Below are 21547 nucleotides of genomic sequence, written 5' to 3'. Positions count from 1 at the left end.
AACCTCACCAACCCTGAATATTTAAACCATCAGTCCGAACCGTAAAAAGAGATTCTACTAGGATTTTGTTCCACAGTGCCGTCGGGGAGTTGGCTTTTCTCTTTGTTGCTTTTGTCTGGAGCGATGACTGTTGGCGTGACCTTTGTTGTTTCCATCCAGCGCATCCTCATGCTATGATCCTCATTCTTTTATCAGAGAAGCTGCCTGAGGGGAGCTCACATCGCGCTGTATTACTGCTCCACACATGCCACTTGTCTTTTTAAGTGTTAGCCAAAGTGTTAAAGTGTTAGCCAAGTTACCCAGACGGAAGCTATGAATAACACCTACTTCGCCTACAGCACTAGTTGGAGGAGGAGAGTGAAGAGCGGAGCTTTGAATAGACTCAACTCGTTACAGTGTAAGATAAACTGACCTTACATCACTCACTTTGTATTTTATGGCACTTAGGCTGCAAGTCAATATTATTTTATAGTGAAGCCGCTCGAGTAGTGATAGGTATATATGCTGCTACATGTAATCAAGTCTGTAGCTGATACTCTTATGAGCTGTCATAAGTGCAAGCCTGTTTAGTCCATAAAATGTAAAAAAAAAAAAAAAAAAAAGTCACAAATGTCCTTTTACAAGCATCCAGGGATTGAGGTGACTCCTCTGGTTTGCTTATTTTGCCTGACCAACAACTATAACCCAGAAATACTCACTTACAATGGTACAAAACAGAAAAAAACTGCAAATCCTGCCATAAGAGAAACTGGTACCAGTGAATGTGAGCCATTCTATTTGACAAATGACTTGAATCATCATTTATCAACATTGTTGGCTTAGTTGATATATAGTCTATACAGCTTAAGCAATTAGTCAGTAAGTCAATTAGTATTAGTAACATATTCTGCCTCCGGCTTCTAAAATGTGAAGATTTGCCACTTTTTTCTTTTATATATCTTCATAAAATCAGTAAGTTTATAGTTCAGACTAGTGCGATATGACAATGCTCTATTCTTTGTTTGATTGTGTTGCAAATAACACTCACAACGCAATATTTTTCATCATTTGGATGACCATTTGCCTTCTTCAGCACATCATGGATGAAGGCAAGAAATTTGCTTAAAGGCAACACAAACAAACACGGAGGAAAGTGACATAGAATGGGGAAATTCTGAACAGGAGAGACTCCAAGCAGCCAAGACAAAAACATAATGATCGTGTACCTAAAAGAGGGGTTACTTCTGTTACATGGATGTGGTTTGGGTATGAAAAGTCTTGACATGGAGCAGAAAAACCTTTTAATTGTGCCACAGACTGGTTTGCACAACAGACTAAAACATTTGAATCGACACCTTTTTATATTTTATACATTTTGTATATATTTTGTTACATGCTTAATTAACAATATGCTCAAAGGCTCTAAATGAAAAGAGAAAAATAATCAAATTTGATTAAGTATCTTACGTTTGTCAAGTTTGTAATTCAAAATGTACTAAGAATAGGCCTTTCCATGTGGTAAATTTATATAAACTCCTTATTCACATTACAGAAAATGTGTTGTATTATGATATGTTTTATTATTTGGATATGAAATGACCTATATCTGTATCAGACTGTAGGTTGCACCAAACAAGCAGTCTGAAAACAACATCTGGATCTCTGAGAAGCTTTATACAGACCACACTAAATGTATCCAAGAATATTGGTCGCGGCCCTGCAAACGTCCTAATCAGAGTTGAGAGAAGTTCTGTGTCAGGACTCCAGACCTCTCTGTCCAGTAGGAAGATTCCCTGTAGCAGCAATGATCAGATATTCAAAAATGTATTTTTAGTAACTGACTTTGTCATGGTGACAAGCTGCCCTGTAACACAGTAATTTGAGTGAAGCCCTGATACATTTCCAGTGTTTAAACCGTCATGACCCTCTTTCTAGACAGAAGGCTTTTCCATTCCAAGACGATACCAAGCATAGCCTACACTTATATCCAACTTGCCCCAAAATAGACTCGACTGGCCGCAGCATTGCTTGAAGACCTCAGTTATCTATATCACGACCTCTACAGAGTCAGCGCATTTCTGCCAGACGCATCTGCACTGACGCAGGGGGCCATACGCACCACATGTGGACAGGTTTACGACAACAGATTTCCTCCCTCATCCTCTTTACCCCATTATGTAGCACTTGGGAGACAAGCAGGTCATGCAGAATAAATTGGATGTAATTATAGAGTAGTTTACATGCACACCACACCCATGCAAGTATGTTGTTCTCTCAGCTGCTGCCTTTGTTTTTCTCTTTTTTTTTCATTATCTTGCTCCTTGCTTCGGTTTTCATTTTAACACACCTCAGTTTGTGTTGTCAGCCTTTTCCTCTCTGTACAGATCAGTCCAGTTAAGGCCTCGGCAAAAGGGATGAGTCTAAATGTGGAGCTGGTGCCATGAATAGGATGTGGATGTAACTTAACTTCCACCATCAAACTGCCAGCAGAACGTCACAAATAGGCCTCAGACGGTCACAAATAGCTCTGTTTGCATAGTGAGCTGCCACCTTGTTATTTATGTTAAGAGGCTGTCTCTGTAGTTAATAAGTAGGGAGGCATATTCTATGTTAAGTGAGCTGGTCTGCATAATTAGGCTGCGTCTGTCTGTCCATTAAATTTGATATCTGAGGTTAAATCTGTTGTATCGCGACATCAAGGGTTTAATTTGGATGAGATTTGGAAATCCCCTCAAAAGCACTTCATAAATGTTAAGACTGGGCGACAAAATCAAATATCACGATACTTTTGACCAAATAGGCCCTACTTCGATAGACGATATATAGTCTCATATCGTGATAACAACATATGTCGTATTGACAATTGGTTAATTATTTCACTTATTTTTCAGGCAAAAATACCAAATATTAATGTAATGTATGTCTTTGGGTTTGGGCTCTTTATTCAGACAAAATAGTATTTGAAGATGTCACCCTGATGATTCATCGTAAATAATGATAATATTGTGACGTTTAATGCTGCAACAATTAATCAATTACTAGGCAACTATTACATTAATTGCCAACTCTTTTGATAATTGTTTGATACATTTTTCTTTGAGTCGAGCTTTTAAATGTGAATATTTTCTGCTTTCTTTACTTCACTATGACAGTACACTGAATATCTTTGGGACGTCATCTCGGGGTTTTTGCAAACACTGATTGATGTTTTGCACCATTTTCTGACATTTTATGGACCAAACAACTGATCAATTAATTGAGAAAATAATCAACAGATCAATAGGGGGAAAATAAACGTTAGGTGCAGCCCTAGTGAAATTGATGATGAACACCTTAAGATCATGGTCTGTGTGCAGCCACTTTAACAATACAACATCTTCACAGCTTTTGTACAATGAGGTTGTCAGACACCTTTCTGCGTCAGACAGTCTTGCACCTAAAAAGCAGGCGTGGATTAAACGGTGCTGAAGGCAGCGAATGCAAATGACCCTCACCACCTGCTGGCATCATGTGGCAGCTGTGTGAATCTGCATATTAATGAGGTGTTAGTAATTTGAATTTTGCTGCAGGTGTGAACCCTCAACGTAGGTGGTGGGTGTTGATTGGCCACCCACAGGTAAATAATGGCAAGAAAAAATTAAATAATTTATCTGACGGAGACGCAAACAGTTAAATGTGGAGCCGAGCTGACTTCCACTCGACCTCGACTGTTTACCTAACCTATTATCTGCTATCGGGCTGCCTTGAAAGCTGCAGATGGCGGCTGGCTGATGTGTCCCTCACCCACTCGTGCACACACACACACACACATACACACATACACACATTCACACTCTCTCTCTTCACATTTTCATGGCTAGCTTTTGTGTCACTGGCCTGTAGTTGACACAGAGATGGGACTCCTGTGTCAACATTGCATGGTTGAATGACACTGCAGTCCAGGACTGACTCTGTGATTTGGGCAGTGAAGTGAAGTCTTTGAGGAAAGTTCACATAACATAACGTGTTGTGATTTTTTCCTTCTTTTCTATAGTAAATTGAATGATATCATGTTCATTTTCTGTCTGTGGTGAATTCTTAAGAAGTCTGGACTGAACTTGCAGTAGTAGTTGATTGATGACTGTGTAGATGTACAGACAAAGCTTGCTATAACAGGTGTTCGATATTTGCTGCCATTCTGGTTGGAGCTCATCATCTGTGCTAAAGGACAAAACAAAGGGTCCCTGAACTCGACATAAAAAATGTTGCTTTGTTTTTTGGTGGCCAACCCATCTATTCAATCTCAGGTACATTAGGCTTTTAAATGCTGAAGTAGTGTACAAAGAGAGTGTGACCATGAATCCACTCTTTCTATTCAGCCCGTGACCTTTGTGGCATGTTGTTCACCATCTCTCTACCCACTCATTTACTGTCTTCTCTCTAGTGTAGGCGAATTAATACCTGCACAAAATTAGAGCTACATCAATAATTTGATTTACAGTATCATTTACAGTTGGCAGCTATTAAATTATTTGCATCTTTTTCTGATAAATAAGCAGTTTGAATAATTTTGTAAGAAAAAGTAAAAATTCTCTGATTCCAGCATCTTAAATGTGAAAATATTCTGGTTTCATTACTCCTCTGTGACAGTAGGTCAGATTTAAAAAAATGTATAATAACTTTTGATGTTTCCAGAATGTATTGTTGCATGTGCTGTGAATCAAATAAAACATCTTTATCTGCACCTTGTATTCCTGTTAACAATCATTTACATAATTTGTTAAGAAATGATATTCAAATTTGTTATTGGGTGCACCTAAATGAAAAGGTTAAGACGCACCAGGGCAACCAGCACAAAATCTTAGTCTGGAGCCTTGCAGATGACATCTGTCTTGTATTAATACCCGTGACTGTTAGTCACTGTTAGTGTGTAGTTTTGAGGCTGTACTTCTGTTATATGAGATGCTTGTCATCATTACATTGCCAGCCCTATATTAGTCATGCCAGGTAGTAAGAGTTTATTTGTTGTGCTAGATGATCCATTTTTAATTAAACACCTCTTATATTAGTTTTGATGTGTGGGAGTATTTGTGTGAGTGTTTCCACTCCTGAAAAGGACGCATCATTCATAGCACAGTGATGTATCCACAAATAAAGTGTCTCAACCAGGCTGGAAAAAGAGGGAGCTTTATAAACACCACTGAACAATCATTTTTCTGTAATGTGAATCTATTCTGTGACCATGTTCACACAAGGCATTGTTTGGATCAAAACTGTGGGACATTTTACGCTTCAGTCAGATTTGTTGTGGCAGGTGTGAACGAAACAGCAAGGAAGAGACTGAAGATTATGGGTCATGGCCTTCTTCCAAGCAAACTGAAGAGAAACAGTAGGGACTGATCGTATTTGGCACAAACGTTTGTGGTTAGATATTCAATATGAATCAAAATAAAATGTAAAAAGTGAAAGTTTCAGGAAAATAAACCTTTTAATTGTGGGTAATTATAGGTAGGCCTGTAATGAAACACTACATTTAGACTGCATTTTAAAAAGCCTGACGTTATCTTTAGTACTGGTGTTATTTCTTCTTCGGCTTAGACTATCTTGAGGAGTCAGCGCAGTTAACCTGAATAGACAGCTGCTTTTTGGCATATGCTGTTAGCTGGCTATCTAAGCTTCAGGCTAAATTAACAGAGCAGCCAGTGCTAATGACAAAATACAGAATTAGTTGTGAGTGACGTGAGATATGTCAGAAACACAGTAAGCTGCTAAATTCACTGTTTCCCACTAACATGACCACCAAATGATGTTTTTCACCAACTGTACTGAAAAATGTGCCACTGAGAGGAAGAACAGCTCCATGTACCCTCTAACACTGACCCCAGCCCGCCTGACAGTTTTTCCTCTCCATGTTGACAACTACAGATGATCCCTCGCTGACACCTCCTGTTGCCTAACCTTCACCTCCCCTCCCCGCCCCCGATAATGATGGGGTGGTCTGCTCCCTGACCCCTGACCTGCAGGAAGCAGTAAAGCCGTTATCAGCGTGCCACGGGGACTCGCTGCAGCCCTGTTTGTTTTTGAAAGCACATTTTCCAAAAGGCTTGAGGATCAGTGGGATATCCATGCATGTCCAAAGCTTTATTAGAGGAAGATGAACCAGTGAGCTCAGGTCAGCAGCAGAGCTCCATGAGCATGGTGTGTAGATTATAAAACACAGGCAGTGTGTCCTGACAGAGGCCTGGGTGTGAGTCTTGTGTTTGCCAGCTCTGACCTCGTGATAATTTGTGATGAGTTTGTTTTGTGTATTAACTGTTGCTGTGAAACACACCCAGTAACAAGTCTGTCGAGATAAACCATTTTATGAATAAATGTGGCTAAGTTTGAAGTTTGGTTTAGTTGACATTGCTCTGCTTAGTAATCAGGAGGTGGACAACTGAGTGGTTACAGCTTTTGCCTGTTACAATAAAACAGAAATGGCTCTTTCCCACTCATTCTAAACTTTTATTGCTTAGAAGATTAGATTAGATTGATTAGAACAAATATGATATCTTACATTGAAAGCAAACATTACCTTTTTTAATATCTTACGTCGATAAATATAAACCCATTTTCAACAAAACTCTTTGACAAAAGTAGCCAAACCTTTTAGATGTTACATGTTGTTTAAACATAACCAGCCATATAAGATCCAAATAAAACAGTCTCGATTTAGCGCCAGTGAGCAAAAAAGCATGCAACATGCTTGTTGTGCCAAGATCAATGGGTTGAGGTTCGATATGCCATAACTAAGTTTTTAATAAGTAAATTGCAAGTTAAGATTTGCATCTTTCATATGACCAGTCTAACCATTTCCTTTCAAAGTTGTGTTGATACGATTTCTGTTACTTGGGCTCACAATTTTGTACTTTTGTGACCACACAAGGCCAGTGTGTCACTTCTGGATATCTTTACTACAGCGGGATTGTACCAGGCTAAAACCATCAGATCTAAAGTAAAGACTTAGAAGAGTGACGTTCTTTAGGGAATAAAGTCTCAGCCTTCTCTTTGTCTTTGCAGAGAGGGGCGAGCTTTTACCTGTTTCAGGATAAGTCTGTGCGCTAATGTCATGTTTGTGAAGTCTGTTGCCTAAACAACCTTTTGTTTATGTTGAAGTGATGAGAAAAAGAAATTAAGGTTTTGATACTTACTCGGGTATCCACCCTCCCACTTCCCTTAGGGCTGTGGCATTAAGGATGTTTGACATTTTTAGAACCATAAACATATATTTTTTTCTGTCTGAAATGAGGGCCGAAGGGTAGAGTGTGTGTGTTATACAGATGATGTACAACTAATGTTTTATTACCTCTGCCAAGGAGGTTATGTTTTCACCCATGTCCGTTTGGTTGTCTGTTGATTTGTCAGCAGGATTACACAAAAACTACTGAATGAATTTTCCACAAAACTTGGATGGAGGATGTTTTTTTTTTTGTGTTTTTCTTACATTTTTCTTAATTTCTCAGGGAATATGCATAGATCTTGATGGAAAGATCTTTTTTCCTACTCAGCCTTGAGAGAATTAATATTTCATATCCTCTAAACATAAGTTGGACGTTTAACCCAGACTTAGTTGGCAGCTTTTTACGCAATTAACAGTGTATAAATAAAGCCTGACTAAGTGGTTACACTTAAAAAAAGAGGTAAAATTACCCCTGTAGGTCAGAAATAATTATACGATTAAAGCCTTTTTGATGATGGTGGCACAGAGAAAATGCTGTGGCTTTCTTCACTAGTTGGGTTGGCAGTGAATTACCCTCATCCTGAAGTGTGTGACGGGTGGCGGGACGCTGACTGGGTTCGTCTCTGTGATGCCCCTCCTCCTGCCATCTTTTAGTCGGCCAGAGCAGCATTATATCCTGCTGGGATCGGATTATGACTTTAATTCTTGGCTTCCATTGCCGGTCACCATGGCAACCACATCCCTCATGTCACGCAGAGTACAGTCTGTACAGACATAAAGACATACTGGTGTAATATTAGTGAATATTGAACTTCTACAGATAGGAAGTTAAAGCTTTTGTCCGTGATGGATTCGTGTCTGACTGATGCAGAGGTTTCATGTGTTTGTGGTTTTCTCCTGCAGCTCGTCTGAGGCCTGCTGTTCAGTGAAAGTAGACGGTGCTCGCAGCTCTTTGTCTGCTGCAGTAGGTGGTCCCGTCTGGCTGACTGAGCAGAGCATGAAACCACTTCTAGCAGCGTTTCTGATACTAAAAATGTACCGTCTCATTAAACTGCAAGGCACTTTTAAAGCATCCACCAAAGCCGCAGAGGATTTTTGTCATGCATCTATTCTGCTTTGGCACTGCAGACAGTTTTATTTCAAATTCTGTGTGGTTGTAGATTCCTTTCTTTCGTTCTTTTATTTATGATTTAATTTTTTTGCGGTGCTGTCATGTATGAGTCCGCAGCCAAACTGCAGTAGTCAGCAAACATACTGTAAAATTCAGGACTGTGTTGTTTATATTAATGTCCTGCTTCTGCACAGTGAGGCGCCTCGTTCGACTCGTCTTTCACAGCTTTGTGAAACCCAGATATCATTCCAGCTCCCACAGTGTTAAGTCTTTCTCTTCAAACCTGCTCACACATCTCCCCCCCCCCCCCCCCAGTGACATACACATCAGCTGAGCTCTGTTGAACTAATCCCTGCTGTACTGCTGAGGATGTTTTTCTGCATTTACGTGTAATATCTCACCACTGCCACCATGCAGTCTTTTAAGGATGGCAGTAGAAATACAGTGTAGTAAAATACTGTGCTGTATTTTTTGTTTTCGTCTAAACGTTGGAGAAGATTAATGAAAAAGATGCCCTGGAATGCAATTTAAAAGGCAAGGTAAAGCCAGAACTAGGCCTGGGCAGTATGGCTGAAAAGTCAATTATGATAGTGAAGTTTCATATCTGTAGATATCGATAATAATTGATATGTTTAAAAATTTTTTTACAAAAGGTCACATTTAACCACTTTATCAGGGCATACAGGTCCAATTTTTATGTTAACAAAACAATGAAAAACACTTAAAATTAGACAAACAAATAATAATACTGCCATACCAGTGAGCTGACCTGTCCTTTTTTATTCACAATGATGCCGGATGTAGTCAGTGACCCTGTCATGTCTGATTTTGAAGGTGGTGTAGAAATGAACCTCCTGCTCTTTATTTTATCTTGATTTTGGGATCTTTGTTGCCTCACACACACAAGTTATGTTGTATTTTCAAAAGCTTCCAAGGACCCGAGGGCAGATGTGCAGGGTTTGTCTTTTTGGACAGTGATTGACAGGATGATTAAGACAAACTGCAGCAAGGAGCTTCAAAGGCATTTAAGTACATTTACAAGTTACCTGACCAGTTCTGAATTATCATTGTGTAATAAGCTGAAAAGGTAAACCCCACCCTTCTGGCACATGATGTCTTGTTAAAAATGTTTCCTGTAGTGAGTGAAAAAAGAGAAAGGAAACAGATGAAGGCTGACGGCCTCGGAGCAATCAGCTGCCCTATCAACGCTCCTCTGTCCCTGCTGCCTCACTACAGCTTCAAGGAGCATGTAGACGTCCGCCTGCAGTGTGTGGCATCGAGCCAAGTGTGTGACAAAGAAACACACACTCTTTCTCTATCATTACCTCTCTTTTCTTCTGCAAACACTCTGTCTCTCCGTCCTTCACACACGCTTAATTGTCTCCTCTGTGAAGGACGGTGAGACATTGTGCTTAAAGTTGAGTGGGCAGCACTGTGGCAGGTGACATCATCCCAAGCTGCTTCACTGCTGCTCTCAGCAAATCTGCACAACAAGATCCGGCCTGTTTACTCTCCAGTCTGCAGTGACCACTGCGAGTGGAGCTACAGCTTTTGTGTGTGGCTTTGAGTTTTGGCTTTGTGTGCATGAACAAAGGTTGCTCTGAATCTTATTTTATCCTCCTCAGTCAGGTTCTCTGCAGTACTGCTTTCTGTCTGCAATATGGCTGCAGATAATGATTATTTTCATTGTTTTTTCCACTAATTTGTAGCACATTACAATAACATGTATCAACCAATCAATTTTTGATTGTCCATGTGTGAGCAGATTGTAGCATGGCATGCAAAACGAGACCTTCCCCATCTCTTGATTTCCTATACAAGCCTTTAGATGATTTAAGCTGTGTAATGCTGCTGGACTGGGGATTTCTATGTTCTCGAGTACCTTGGATCAGTGCCTCTCTCTGCTCTGCTAACAGAACTAACATTGGTTTCAGCATTAGAGTCCACTAACATAAAGTAACGGCTGGCTTCCAGCACAACACAGAAGTTTCAAAGAGCCATTTTAATCGATGAATCATCTAGTCTTTCAAATGTAAAAATAAACATAAATTGTGAAATGCTCATCACAGTTTATTTCCCTGAGCCCAAATTGACATCTTCAGATTGCTTCTTTTGTCCAACCAAATGGCCAAAATCAAAAGACTCCTCCTTTACTGTCATAAATGCAAAAGAAAAGCAGCATATCCTCACACTTCAGAAGCTGGAATCAGCAAAAGTTTGACATTTTTGTTGAAAAACATAGATCAGTGATTCCCAAAGCCCAAATTGGTGCCTTTAAATGTCTTGTTTTGTCCACAACCCAAAGAAATTCAGTTATTCCCATAAAGGAGGAAATACACCGGATATATATTTATATTTAAGATGCTGGAATGCTGAAAAAGTTTGACTTTTTTTGTCTTAAAAATTGCTCAAATCTATTAATTGATTATCCACATACTAATACATGCAATAATTAAGCCTGTCACTACTGATGACTACTATGCAAGAAATGCATTTATTTGGCGCCACCTTTCTTTAACACGTCCATAAATCTTGTTTAATTTTAGCTACATTTCAATAATTTACTTGGACTTTTTTCTATGATGACAGCTGGATAAGAAGTGTAACTGTAGACGAAGCTGAAAGGAAATCACAGACTGCAGTTTCACACACTCTCACACCTCTGCTGTTGCTGTATATCCCTCACCCGCCCCTGCAGCCATGTGTGGCACCCGTAATGATTTATTGAGTGCAGTGAGGTTTGTAGGGGGTTCGAGGGATTAGGAGGGGGTGTGGCAGCAGGTTTGAGCGTGCTCCGGTTCATAACTGAACGCCAACAGCTCAAAAACAAGCTGTGAATGGGCAACATTTTTAGAAAGTACAGACAAAAACTGCTGATGTTTATAGACAGACTTGAACCCAAACTGTCATCTTGTTTAATACAGAGCCCCAGAAAACTTTCTGTTGTTTTAGATCCTCTTGTGTTTGTATCTGAATCTGTTACTGGCTGATGATGGCCAGACGTCAAGTCTCTGCTGCGGAGACATTATGACCTTTGACTCTGACCCTCACCTGACCTCTGACCTGAGCTCCTCCCCAAACACTCAAAATCCATCGCCCCTAAAACGGACAAGTCACCACAACTGTTTTTTATGGTTCTTGCATTGATACAGTGATGCTCAGTTTACTATGCAGTTTACAAATTTGACCACTTTGGCTTCAGTCATCATGGATGATAATTACTGAAAGTTTTTTATTGAGGATCACAATAAAAAACACAGTTTTTACAGTCCTGTATTGGTTTCCTGATTTTATTTTATTTTTTTATTTTTTTTGAATTGCCTAAACCTGGCTTAGGTTCACCATGGCTGAAGGCATGGCTTGCTCATTGTATCCCCTCACAAAAATAAGTAAAATCAAATGTGTCTAAATACTATGGATTCCAAACAACAAAGCGACAGGGAGATGAGGTTATCACCATTTATATATCCTTTATTTATGCATTTATTTATTTTGACTGTTTGTTTTTCACTAAAAAACAAACAAACATGCATGTCCTATCTGTGATGCAAAAAATTTGTTTCTGAACAAAATATACGAAAAAAAGTGATTCCACTGTGTTTTAGTGCAATTTTAGTTTTTATTTTGAAGTTTTAAGAATATTTTGATGATTACTGGGATAATATCGTGAATTGTATTTATGTTGGACAGGATAATGGTGACATGAAATCTTCGTCCTTGCCTACAATTGAGACTGGTTGACACAATTTTAGCAAGAATAATTCTCAGATTTTCCTCAAAACAACAACTCACTTTGTTTTAATTAAAATGAAATAAACTAAAATGAAACGTATTAAAGTACGTAAAAGTATTTAAATAAATATACATTTACATTTGAAAGTTTCTAATATAATTGAAATGTTGACTATTTATGTGAAGGAAATATAACAATTTCCCTCCAAAAACAGCTCAATTTTGGCAAATTCTTTGGTAATTATTATAGAATGAGTGTAATATTAATATTTGCATTAATGAGAAATAAATCTCCTCCAAAACCCTGATGGTACAGTGAATATTCTTTCTGTTGTGTGATGAAAAGAGAACAAATTTGGGAAATGCCATCAGATTCCCGGGTGTGAACGTGCTGTGGGAGAGACAGACAGGATTACACACCCAATTAGTGAGCTAAATTGTCTGAAACAAAGACCCCCCTTGTGGTTACTGGAAAGGATTAGATTTCCTCTTACAGGCCGAGGAAACTATAATTGGTTAAATACGGTGAATTTGACATGGAAGATAATTGATTTTCTGACTGGGATCACTTTTATTGTTACATTACAGCAACATGTGCTGTGAGATCCAAACAATAGAGCACAAGCTCTGTAGACTAACTGAGAGGGGATTTGTTAGGTGTCTTTGTGTACTCCTGTTCACTCAGGGTTTGTACTCTGAGGATGTATCTCATCTAAACAGCTACTCTTTACTCAAACCTGGGGGCTGCTCAGTACTGTGTCAGTTGTGTGTTTTTTCTGTAGCAGATGCTTATTGAGGGAAATGAACACCACTGCTTACACTTCTGCCTGGAAAACGATCTTCACAGTCATCTCAGGCTTCAGGAGAGTCTTTTCCTGGTTGTGTGTAAAGGTAAATAGTAGAACAAGTAGTACAGCCAAGAAAAGACGACACTTATGTAATATCATGATGACACAATATTCAAAATCTAAGAGTCTCATATCCCGATAATGATACTATATCGATATATTGCCCCACCCTAATGTAAGATATAGGAATCTCTATGATTGATTTTAAGATGTTATAAGTTAGTTATACTGACAAAGGATAGTTTTCTTTTTCAGGGCCAATACAATACTGATTATTAGTAATCAATAAGATCGCTAACAAATATTTGGAACCAGTACACATCTGCAGAGTCAAACTTTGAATATCGAAGCTGCAAGAAGCTGCAATTATTTGTTAAAGGTAAAATGTTTGACAAGCAGCATCAGAATGAAGTACTGTAGTGCTGCAGAGATGTCCTGACCCACAAATGATTTCAATAATCTACCATGCTGATAATTGGTCTGTCCCTTACTGAAGCCCATGATCAATTTCTCATGATCAATTTAATTAGTCACAGTCATTTCATATATATGGCATTTGCTGTATTAAATATTGCATCATAAAAGTTCATTTGTTAGCAGAGTTTGTTTTTTTTAGGCAAAATACCCCAGCTCCACTATGAAACGCTATAGGAAACCCTGAAGTGCCAGTTACCAGATTAGTATCATAAATAAAATACGATGTTGGGACATGCCTGCACAGCTGCCAGGCAAGTCACATGACTTCACTGAGCTGTGCATCTAATTTGCTACAGTTTCTATCACAGTGTTTTAATGTTTTTTGCAGTGACTGCATTATAACACAATATTTCAAAAATAAGAACGGATTCTCAACTCAAGCATGATTCTTCCTCTTTCACTCTGTTGGCAATGTAAGGAAACATCTTAAAGAAAACAAAGGGTAAATGCTTTTTGAGGGGAGTCGCCTTTTAGTTAGTTTAATCAGTAAATGTAATGTGATTCCTTCTCAGAGTTAGACAAGGGGTAGGATTAGGTATCTCAACAGCATTTATTTGTCAAAAGAACAAAGAATATTTAAGTACAATACTGAGTGTACCAGGGGGCTTGTCCATCAAGTGCATTTACATATGGCACATAGAGTGCACTATTCCTAAAATGGTGTAATACTTGTTACAGTAATGAAGGTGCTGCAAAATGACACCAATGAAGGTAATGAAACGGGTATCCCGCCCACCCATACTTTAACTTACAGACTGTTGTCTAGTTGTACCAAAGATGGTTTGGAAAACAAACTTCTGATATGCCAACAAAACGGCTGTCGAATTTAGATTTAAACCAACTTCTACACTAAAACTGCCTAACACAAGCAAAACTACCCCCGGGGGCTGTCAGCAGCTTCTTCATGATAAGTCTCACTCAATACTAAAGCAGCTTCTTGAAGTGCTGAGTTTGCTCATTTGCTTATTCTTAATGTTCAGCAGTGCTGCATCTCACATGATTCATTATGCTCATATGTTTACATTTTTCAATGCAGCGTTTCATGCTGTCAGTAAACACTTACATTTAAGATGGTTTCATGATTCGAGACAACAGAAGAGTCTAAATTCTTAAGAGTCTAAATTCCTCGGCGACCAACATTACAAGTGAAGTAGCAGCCTGAAAATGAGTGAACCTTTCAGGACTGTATATCAACAAAAACAGCTGACAGAAGAATAAAGAATAGTTTGCATTTTAAGGTGGTATCTTTCATTTGTTACCCCACTCAGTGACCGTCTTGTGTAGTTATTTGCAGACATGTCATGACCTCCAGGCAGGACATTACCTCTCCTCCCTCGCCTCCGTCCAGCCGTGTAATCCTGCAGCCGTGGCGTTGGTGTCAGCGCTGGGATCCAGTGTCACATAGACGGCCACAATGGCCACAATGGCCGCACTGTGCTCCCCTCACAGCATTGTTCTCCCCTGAACTTGGAGGCACAATGAGGCCCTTATCCACACTGGACAGGGGGACCAGCAGGCCCACTGTCAGGTGCTTTTCTTCCAAGCTTGTTTGTGAGCTGAACCCATGAGGAGAGTCTATTTAAAAACGACAGTGATACTTTCTGCTCAGTCACATTTAACCGTAGTGTGAGGAGAACAAAGATGCTAAAATGATTCAGTTGCTGCTTCATGCTAACACTTAACGTTAGAGTTATCCTGGACCATCTGATTCTTTTCCCGGCAGTAAATTAGTTGCATTGCATTAAAAGGTTCCCTCATTCAATTCCTGATGTGATGATAAAGTTGTGGTTTAAGATTATCACTATATTAGAGTGTGTTGAATGAAGGTGACTAGCATGAGGTTAAAAGTAGAAAAGAGATTTCTCCTTACTGCTCGTGGAAGATATTTAATGAATCAGTAAAGCAAACGTTTCTTCTCTGCAGACCTTTTCCAGAAAATGCATTGTTATTATCTCATCATCTCCAACCAGCTATTACTCGGGGAAAGGTCTGAAGGGACTGAAACATTAGTTTGATGCACTGGTTCAATAAATGTGCTGAATGTAGAACAGTGTACGTGCATAAGAAATAATGAATGTGCTAGTCTCTTTGCTTACCTGCTAAAAAGCAAGAAGAGAGACTTTCTGGTGTGGCTAAAATATAAGAATATTTATTGAATTATGTGTCCCATATAAATATATATTTCCTAATTAGCACTACGGGAAAAATCCCATTGAAATGATCATGATTAATGTAATGAACCGACTTTCTTTTTATCGTAACATCAGTCTAAACTCTTAATGTTAAAAAAATAAAACTTCAGTTTTCAATAAAATCTGAGAGCTGCAATGATTAGTTAATTGATATACAAATATATACGTACTATATACTTTTCTAATAAACGAGGAATAGTGTCAAACATTTACTGGTTCCAGCTTCTTAAATGCTGCTGATTTGCTGCTTTTCTTTGTCAAATGAAGAGTCTTTGTGTTTTGGACTGTTGGTTGGACAAAAGACACAATTTGAAGACATCACTTTGGACTCTGGAGTTTTTTGAAATTATATAAAATATACGATTAATCGATTAATCATGAAGATAATCTGCAAAATAATCGACAATATAAATAATCTTTAGTTGCAGCCCTAGATTCCACAATTATGAATTATTATTATTATGACTATTACAGTATGGATTTGGATTCACAGATTCTTTAAAGGTGATGTATTACTTCTGTAACATAAGTACAGCATAGTTACATGTAACTATAATTATATTATTGTTACCTGTGTCAAATTTTGTTATGTTGTTTTCAACCTGTATGTCTCAAAAGTGATTTGAATGAGTTTTATTTATCATTAGAAAGTAAAGGCAGGATCATTTGGTGATGATGGACAGATTTTCATCGACACCCTCGATCACCACAATTCCACAGGCTTTTTTTTCTACGTTTCCTTTTTTGAGGCTTTTAGCATTTATAAAGTCCAGAGTGACATTCAAAAAGGAGCTTTGTCTCTACTGTCTGCATCTTTGAACGCAGCCCCTCGGGTCTGTCTGTCTTATACTGTTTGTTACACTGTCTTTGTTTTACAAAAGAAATAAATGCTCAGTTTCATTGCAGAATGAACACAATGTCACTGTCTCTCTCTTCCTCTCTCATATCCGCATTGAAGAAGTTAATCCCTACCAGATTTCAGCTATCCAGTGTATTCAGGACAGCATTACTAGTATTTCAGACAGACGGATACACTAAAGCAGTACATGATAACCCAGTTGGCAGGTTTTATGGGACAAAGTACTGGGTCAGAGTAGGATGTTGACGCTGCACTGTACAAAAAATAAACATCTGCGGCAGATGAAAATGTATGAAATAAATTTAATCCCTGTGATTCAGGATCGTCAATTACATTTGTCCATCACACAAGAAGCAGAGAAAGCAAAATATAGACTTGCTGGAGGTCTTTTTTATGGATTTTGGATCGAGAAAGAGATTTGTTCAATGTTTTTCTCAGGCCAGATGCCAAAATGATGCTAATGAATCAGTGCAATGACCATGTGTGAACAAACTCTATCTCCAGTGTACTGCTTTGTGAAGCAGCTCCATGATTTTCCTTACTTATTCAGCAGCATGTTTCAGAAGGATTGTAGTGTGATTCACACTAGTTGGGCAGGATCAGAAATATAAAAAAAACACCAATCCTTAACATCAGCTGGGGACTTTTGGAGGCCATCTGAATTACAATACTGCAACACTGAGCAGCAATTAAAATGTTCTTACGGGAAGTATCAAGAGTTCATTCCAGTCCCCAAAGAAACGTTGATTTATTTTTTAACTTCGCTGATCTTTTGTTAGCTAGTTTGATTAGAGCCGGACCCTTACTTTTTGCTGTGCTTTTTGTAAGCTTTTATTTCCTCTCCAGATGTTATTTTGTTGAACTATTACACACAGAATCTAAATCATATTGATTCTGTTCTGGCTCAGATGTTTGGGTGGGGTTGGACTTTCCTTTCATTGCTGGCTGTGATGCCAACTATTTATTTTCCTGCTCTAGGCTGCATTTTACTTGCCCGGACTGAATTAACATAAGATTTTAAGATAAGCTCTCACGCATCAGTTATGGAACACTTCGAGGGACAGTATTTGTGTTTGTGTGTCAATATTTCAAATTATTGAGGGGAATTGTTTGCCTTTTTGTCTTTTAGTTACAACTATCCTTCATTATATTTGATGGCAGCCTTGCAAGAAACCTCTTTTGTTTTCAAACACTGGTGTTGTACACAAAAATGTTAAACTATCACACATGCTTAACCTATTAACTAAATAAACTAAAAGGTAAAATATATGCAGCAGATCTGTTGTACTTGGTCGTGTTTTAATTTTTTTTTTTGTACCTAATAAAGTAGCCAGGGAGTGAACCTCCTCACTGGGTGCTTGAACAAAACTCTCATCTGTGTTTTTATCTATTTTCTGCAGGATTCGTCCTCAGCTGGCCAGGGAGAAGATAGAGGGATGTCACATCTGTACATACGTGATGCCCGGGGAGCCTCAGGTGATCCTGGGCAAAGACAAGGCCTTTACCTACGACTACATGTTCGACATGGACTCCCAGCAGGACTCCATCTACACCACCTGCACCGCGAAGCTGATCGAGGGCTGCTTCGAGGGATACAACGCCACCATCTTTGCATACGGACAGGCGAGTCTTTGTCCTCTGTATCACAGCTGCAGGGCTGATGGTGCTTTATAGCTGGGTGGATGTGGCTAAATAGAAATGGGTGTTTGAGAAGTGGAGAGTGTTGACATTTGAGTAAAAGGAGACCAGAGGGGACTTGTGTTGTGGAATTTGAGCCTCTGTGACCTTGTCTTTGTTCAACCATGGTTTTAAAGGCATATTTCGACATTTTGGTTAATGCACTTATTCACTTTCTTGTTCCGAGTAAGATGAGAAGATCAATGCAACCCTCATGTCTGTACACTTAATTTGAAGCTGCAGCCATGATGCACTTAGCTTAGCTGAGCATCAGGAAATGTAAAAGTACAAATATTTCAGGCAGCATTCTCCTCCTTCCACTATCAGTGTCACCCCATCTCTGCATGAAACAACAAGAACCCCCGAGTTAACAAGCTACACCCTGTAAATGACACGTTACTCTAAAACTAACCTTGTCGCTAACGGCACAAGAGTTTACTAGCTAGTAGCTGTTGCCTTTGTGAGTGTGTGTGTGTGAGTGAGTGAGTGAGTGAGTGAGTGAGTGAGTGTGTGTGTGTGTGTGTGTCTGTGTGTGTGTGTGTGTGTGTGTGTGTGTGTGTGTGTGTGTGTGTGTGGATTTAGCCATTTTAATGCCAGGGTTCGCCTTCCTGCATGCAACACAAGCTCCCCCGACACTGACGTCTTCTCCTTCTCCTTCTCCTTCCCCTTCTTCTCCTTCTTCTTCTTTGTCGTCGTCACCAGCTTTCACATATATGAGGGTAGTATTGAAGTGTATTTGCCCAAACTATTCCTTTAATCAGTATATTTTTTTATTTCAATATGTATGACTAGAGCTGTAACTAACAACTATTTTCATTTACAATTAGTCTACAGATTGTTTTCATGATTATTTATTTAATTTTTAGATTTTAGATTTAAGATTTTTAATTTAAAATCTCAAAAAATTGTGAAAAATGCTTATTACGTTTTCCAAGAGTCCAAAGTCACGACTTCTTTTTTCCAACCAACAATTCAAAACCCAAAGACTCTTTAGTTACTATGAGAAATGACAAAGAAATGCAGCAAATCCTGATATTAAAGAAGCTGGAACCAGCAAATATTTGACATTTTTACTTGAAAAATGACAAACGATTAATGGATTATCAAAATAGTTTGCAATTATTTTTATTTTGTTCGAGTATTTGATGCAGCTCTAATAACAACATGGCAGTATGTCACTTTTATTTACTTTACCAAATATCATGTTTTTATCTCAGAGGGCTTTACAGTCTGTACATGCAACACCACGGATTTGGATAAGAAAAAAACATCCAGCATTCAAAGGACGAAGAGGCCTCAGGAGGAGCAGCTTTCAGGATGAATAAACATGCAGTGAGAGTACACAGAAGTAGCAGTCGTAGAATTACAAAAGAGCAGTGAATCCCAACCAGTGGTACTTGTACCCGAGGGGGGTACCTCTGCACTTGTCAGGGGGTGTGTACAAAGTTAGTGGAGTAGCTCTGCTAATTAGTGAAGTTTAGTGTGTCACCTTGGGGTATTTTTTTAATCATCAGACCATTTTAATGGATCAGAAGATTAATTTTGAAAATAATCTGCAGATTAATGGATACTGAAAATAATCATCAGTTTCACTTCTACTCCTCTTTTTTCTTCAGTTACTCCCCCTTCTCCTCCACGCCCCCCTCCGTCTTTTTTTCCATCACCACCACCCCCACCTCCCCTACTGCTTAGGTTGCCGTGGCGACGGAGCTACTGCTGTACGGCACTCACGCGATTCAAAGTGAAATCAAGTGCACACACACCTTTTAGACAGCTATGCATCTTTAATGTGTGTCCATATTAACCCATATCTCCCCAGTAGATGCTGCTCTCACTGCTGGCCTACTTCTGAAAGCACATTCAAACACAGTGTGCGGCTGGTTTGGCTTGGATCAGACCTCTGTGGCTTTACAGGGGCTAATCTAGATTTAGACGACCCACTCGGCTGCATCACAAGAACTCTGCCCGGTTGGGTTGCAGATATAAACAGACAGTAATGACGTGGAGAGCAAATTTTGGGAAACTGTGGGAGACACCAAGCTGGGAAAAAACAATTAATTTAAAAATGAAGATATATATATCTTAACTGACAATAAACTCAACAGTCTGAAAACGTCACCTTTTTTCTTCACTGGACAAACTTGCTCTCCAACCACCTGTATAGCCTGCAGGTGCATGCAATGAGTTCATGTCATGTCAAATTTAAAAAAAAGATGGCAACACAACATTTAAGTCAATAAATCAGAACTATACATGACAAAATGTAATGGTAATAATAATTATTTGCTGAATGTTAAGGCATACAATGGTATTCTAGACAGTAGTGTACTTCAAAACCGTTAAAAGACCCTTTTCTGACATGGCAAGTCCCAAATGCTCAAAGCAGATCCATCAAGAAAAATGATTTCCCCAGTTTGTTGTGTAATAACTTTACTGTACTGTTACAGCCGCAGATAAATGCCAACACATACGGACTAAGATGTTGGGTGTCCTTATACATTTGTAATACTATTGGAAAATCAAACAGCTATGTAATTGTGTTATGTCATGGCTCATCTCTAACAATCATTAATAATTGTGAATTTATAGATGATTAAACTTTAGTCAGTACTTATTTCACTGTTAACAATAAAAGCAAGTCTTTATTGAAAAGTTACAGCTGATGTTTATCATGCTTTGTAAATATGTAATAAATACTTTGTATATAGTTCATCTATAAACATTGTTTGGATGGCCTTTATGAAGTTGCGACTGATGTCTGTTAACAAACCTTTATTGCTCAATAAATGGTTTATAAAAAACATTTTATAGTCTAATAACTATTTACTAATAGTTATGTACATTCACACATCTACATTCATACACTGATGGCAGAAGCTGCCATGCAAGGTGCCAACCTGCTCGTCAGGAGCAATTTTTGGGTTCATCATCTTGCTCAAGGATGCTTTGACATGCAGTGCCAGGGATCCGATTACTTGATGACGTGCTCTACCTCATGAGCTAGCTAGTTTGATTAGCTATAAATTAACTTCAAGTGTAACCCCTATCTCTACTACCAACTGTCACGAAAATGCAGCAGTGCCAAACCAAGAAAACCTTAAACAGTAGTAATGATGATAATAACAACTTTATTTATACAGCAGCTTTCAAAAGAGCTTCCAAAATAATTTTAATAATTGATAGAAACCATCAAATGTTAAACTGACATAAACAAACATAAATCATTCAAAACAAAATGGAAAAGAAAATTAACAAATATTTTAACCTTTTTCCAAAGATATGTTTAACATTGCTCTCCTCTAACACAGTCAGCAGGTTAAAAAAAAGATCAAAGATAATGGGGCACAACCAGAGACTTTTTATCCCACACATTCTTCTCCCTTGACAAAACTTGACACCTTTATTACCCTCAATTCAACTGGACCACTAACAGTTTGGTCACAGATTTGGGGTTTGTTATGCTAGGCGCGTTCA

At 38.7% G+C, this 21547-nt stretch overlaps 1 protein-coding gene across 5 annotated transcripts in view; it reads left to right on the top strand.

Annotated features, from left to right (window-relative positions):
• Positions 1-21547, top strand: part of kif21a (kinesin family member 21A) — a 56860-nt gene that overhangs the window by 5708 nt on the left and 29605 nt on the right. For all 5 annotated transcript variants that reach the window (XM_084365281.1, XM_084365280.1, XM_084365279.1 and 2 more), the window contains exon 2: positions 17797-18019. In XM_084365281.1, coding sequence (XP_084221407.1) covers positions 17797-18019 — 223 coding nt within the window. The remainder of the gene's footprint in view (positions 1-17796; positions 18020-21547) is intronic.

The sequence above is a fragment of the Pagrus pagrus genome (assembly GCF_965226575.1).
Source record: "Pagrus pagrus genome assembly, chromosome: 10".
Taxonomy (NCBI): domain Eukaryota; kingdom Metazoa; phylum Chordata; class Actinopteri; order Spariformes; family Sparidae; genus Pagrus; species Pagrus pagrus.
The sequence above is the reverse complement of the archived record's forward strand: the minus strand, read 5'-3'. Positions and strand labels throughout refer to the sequence as shown.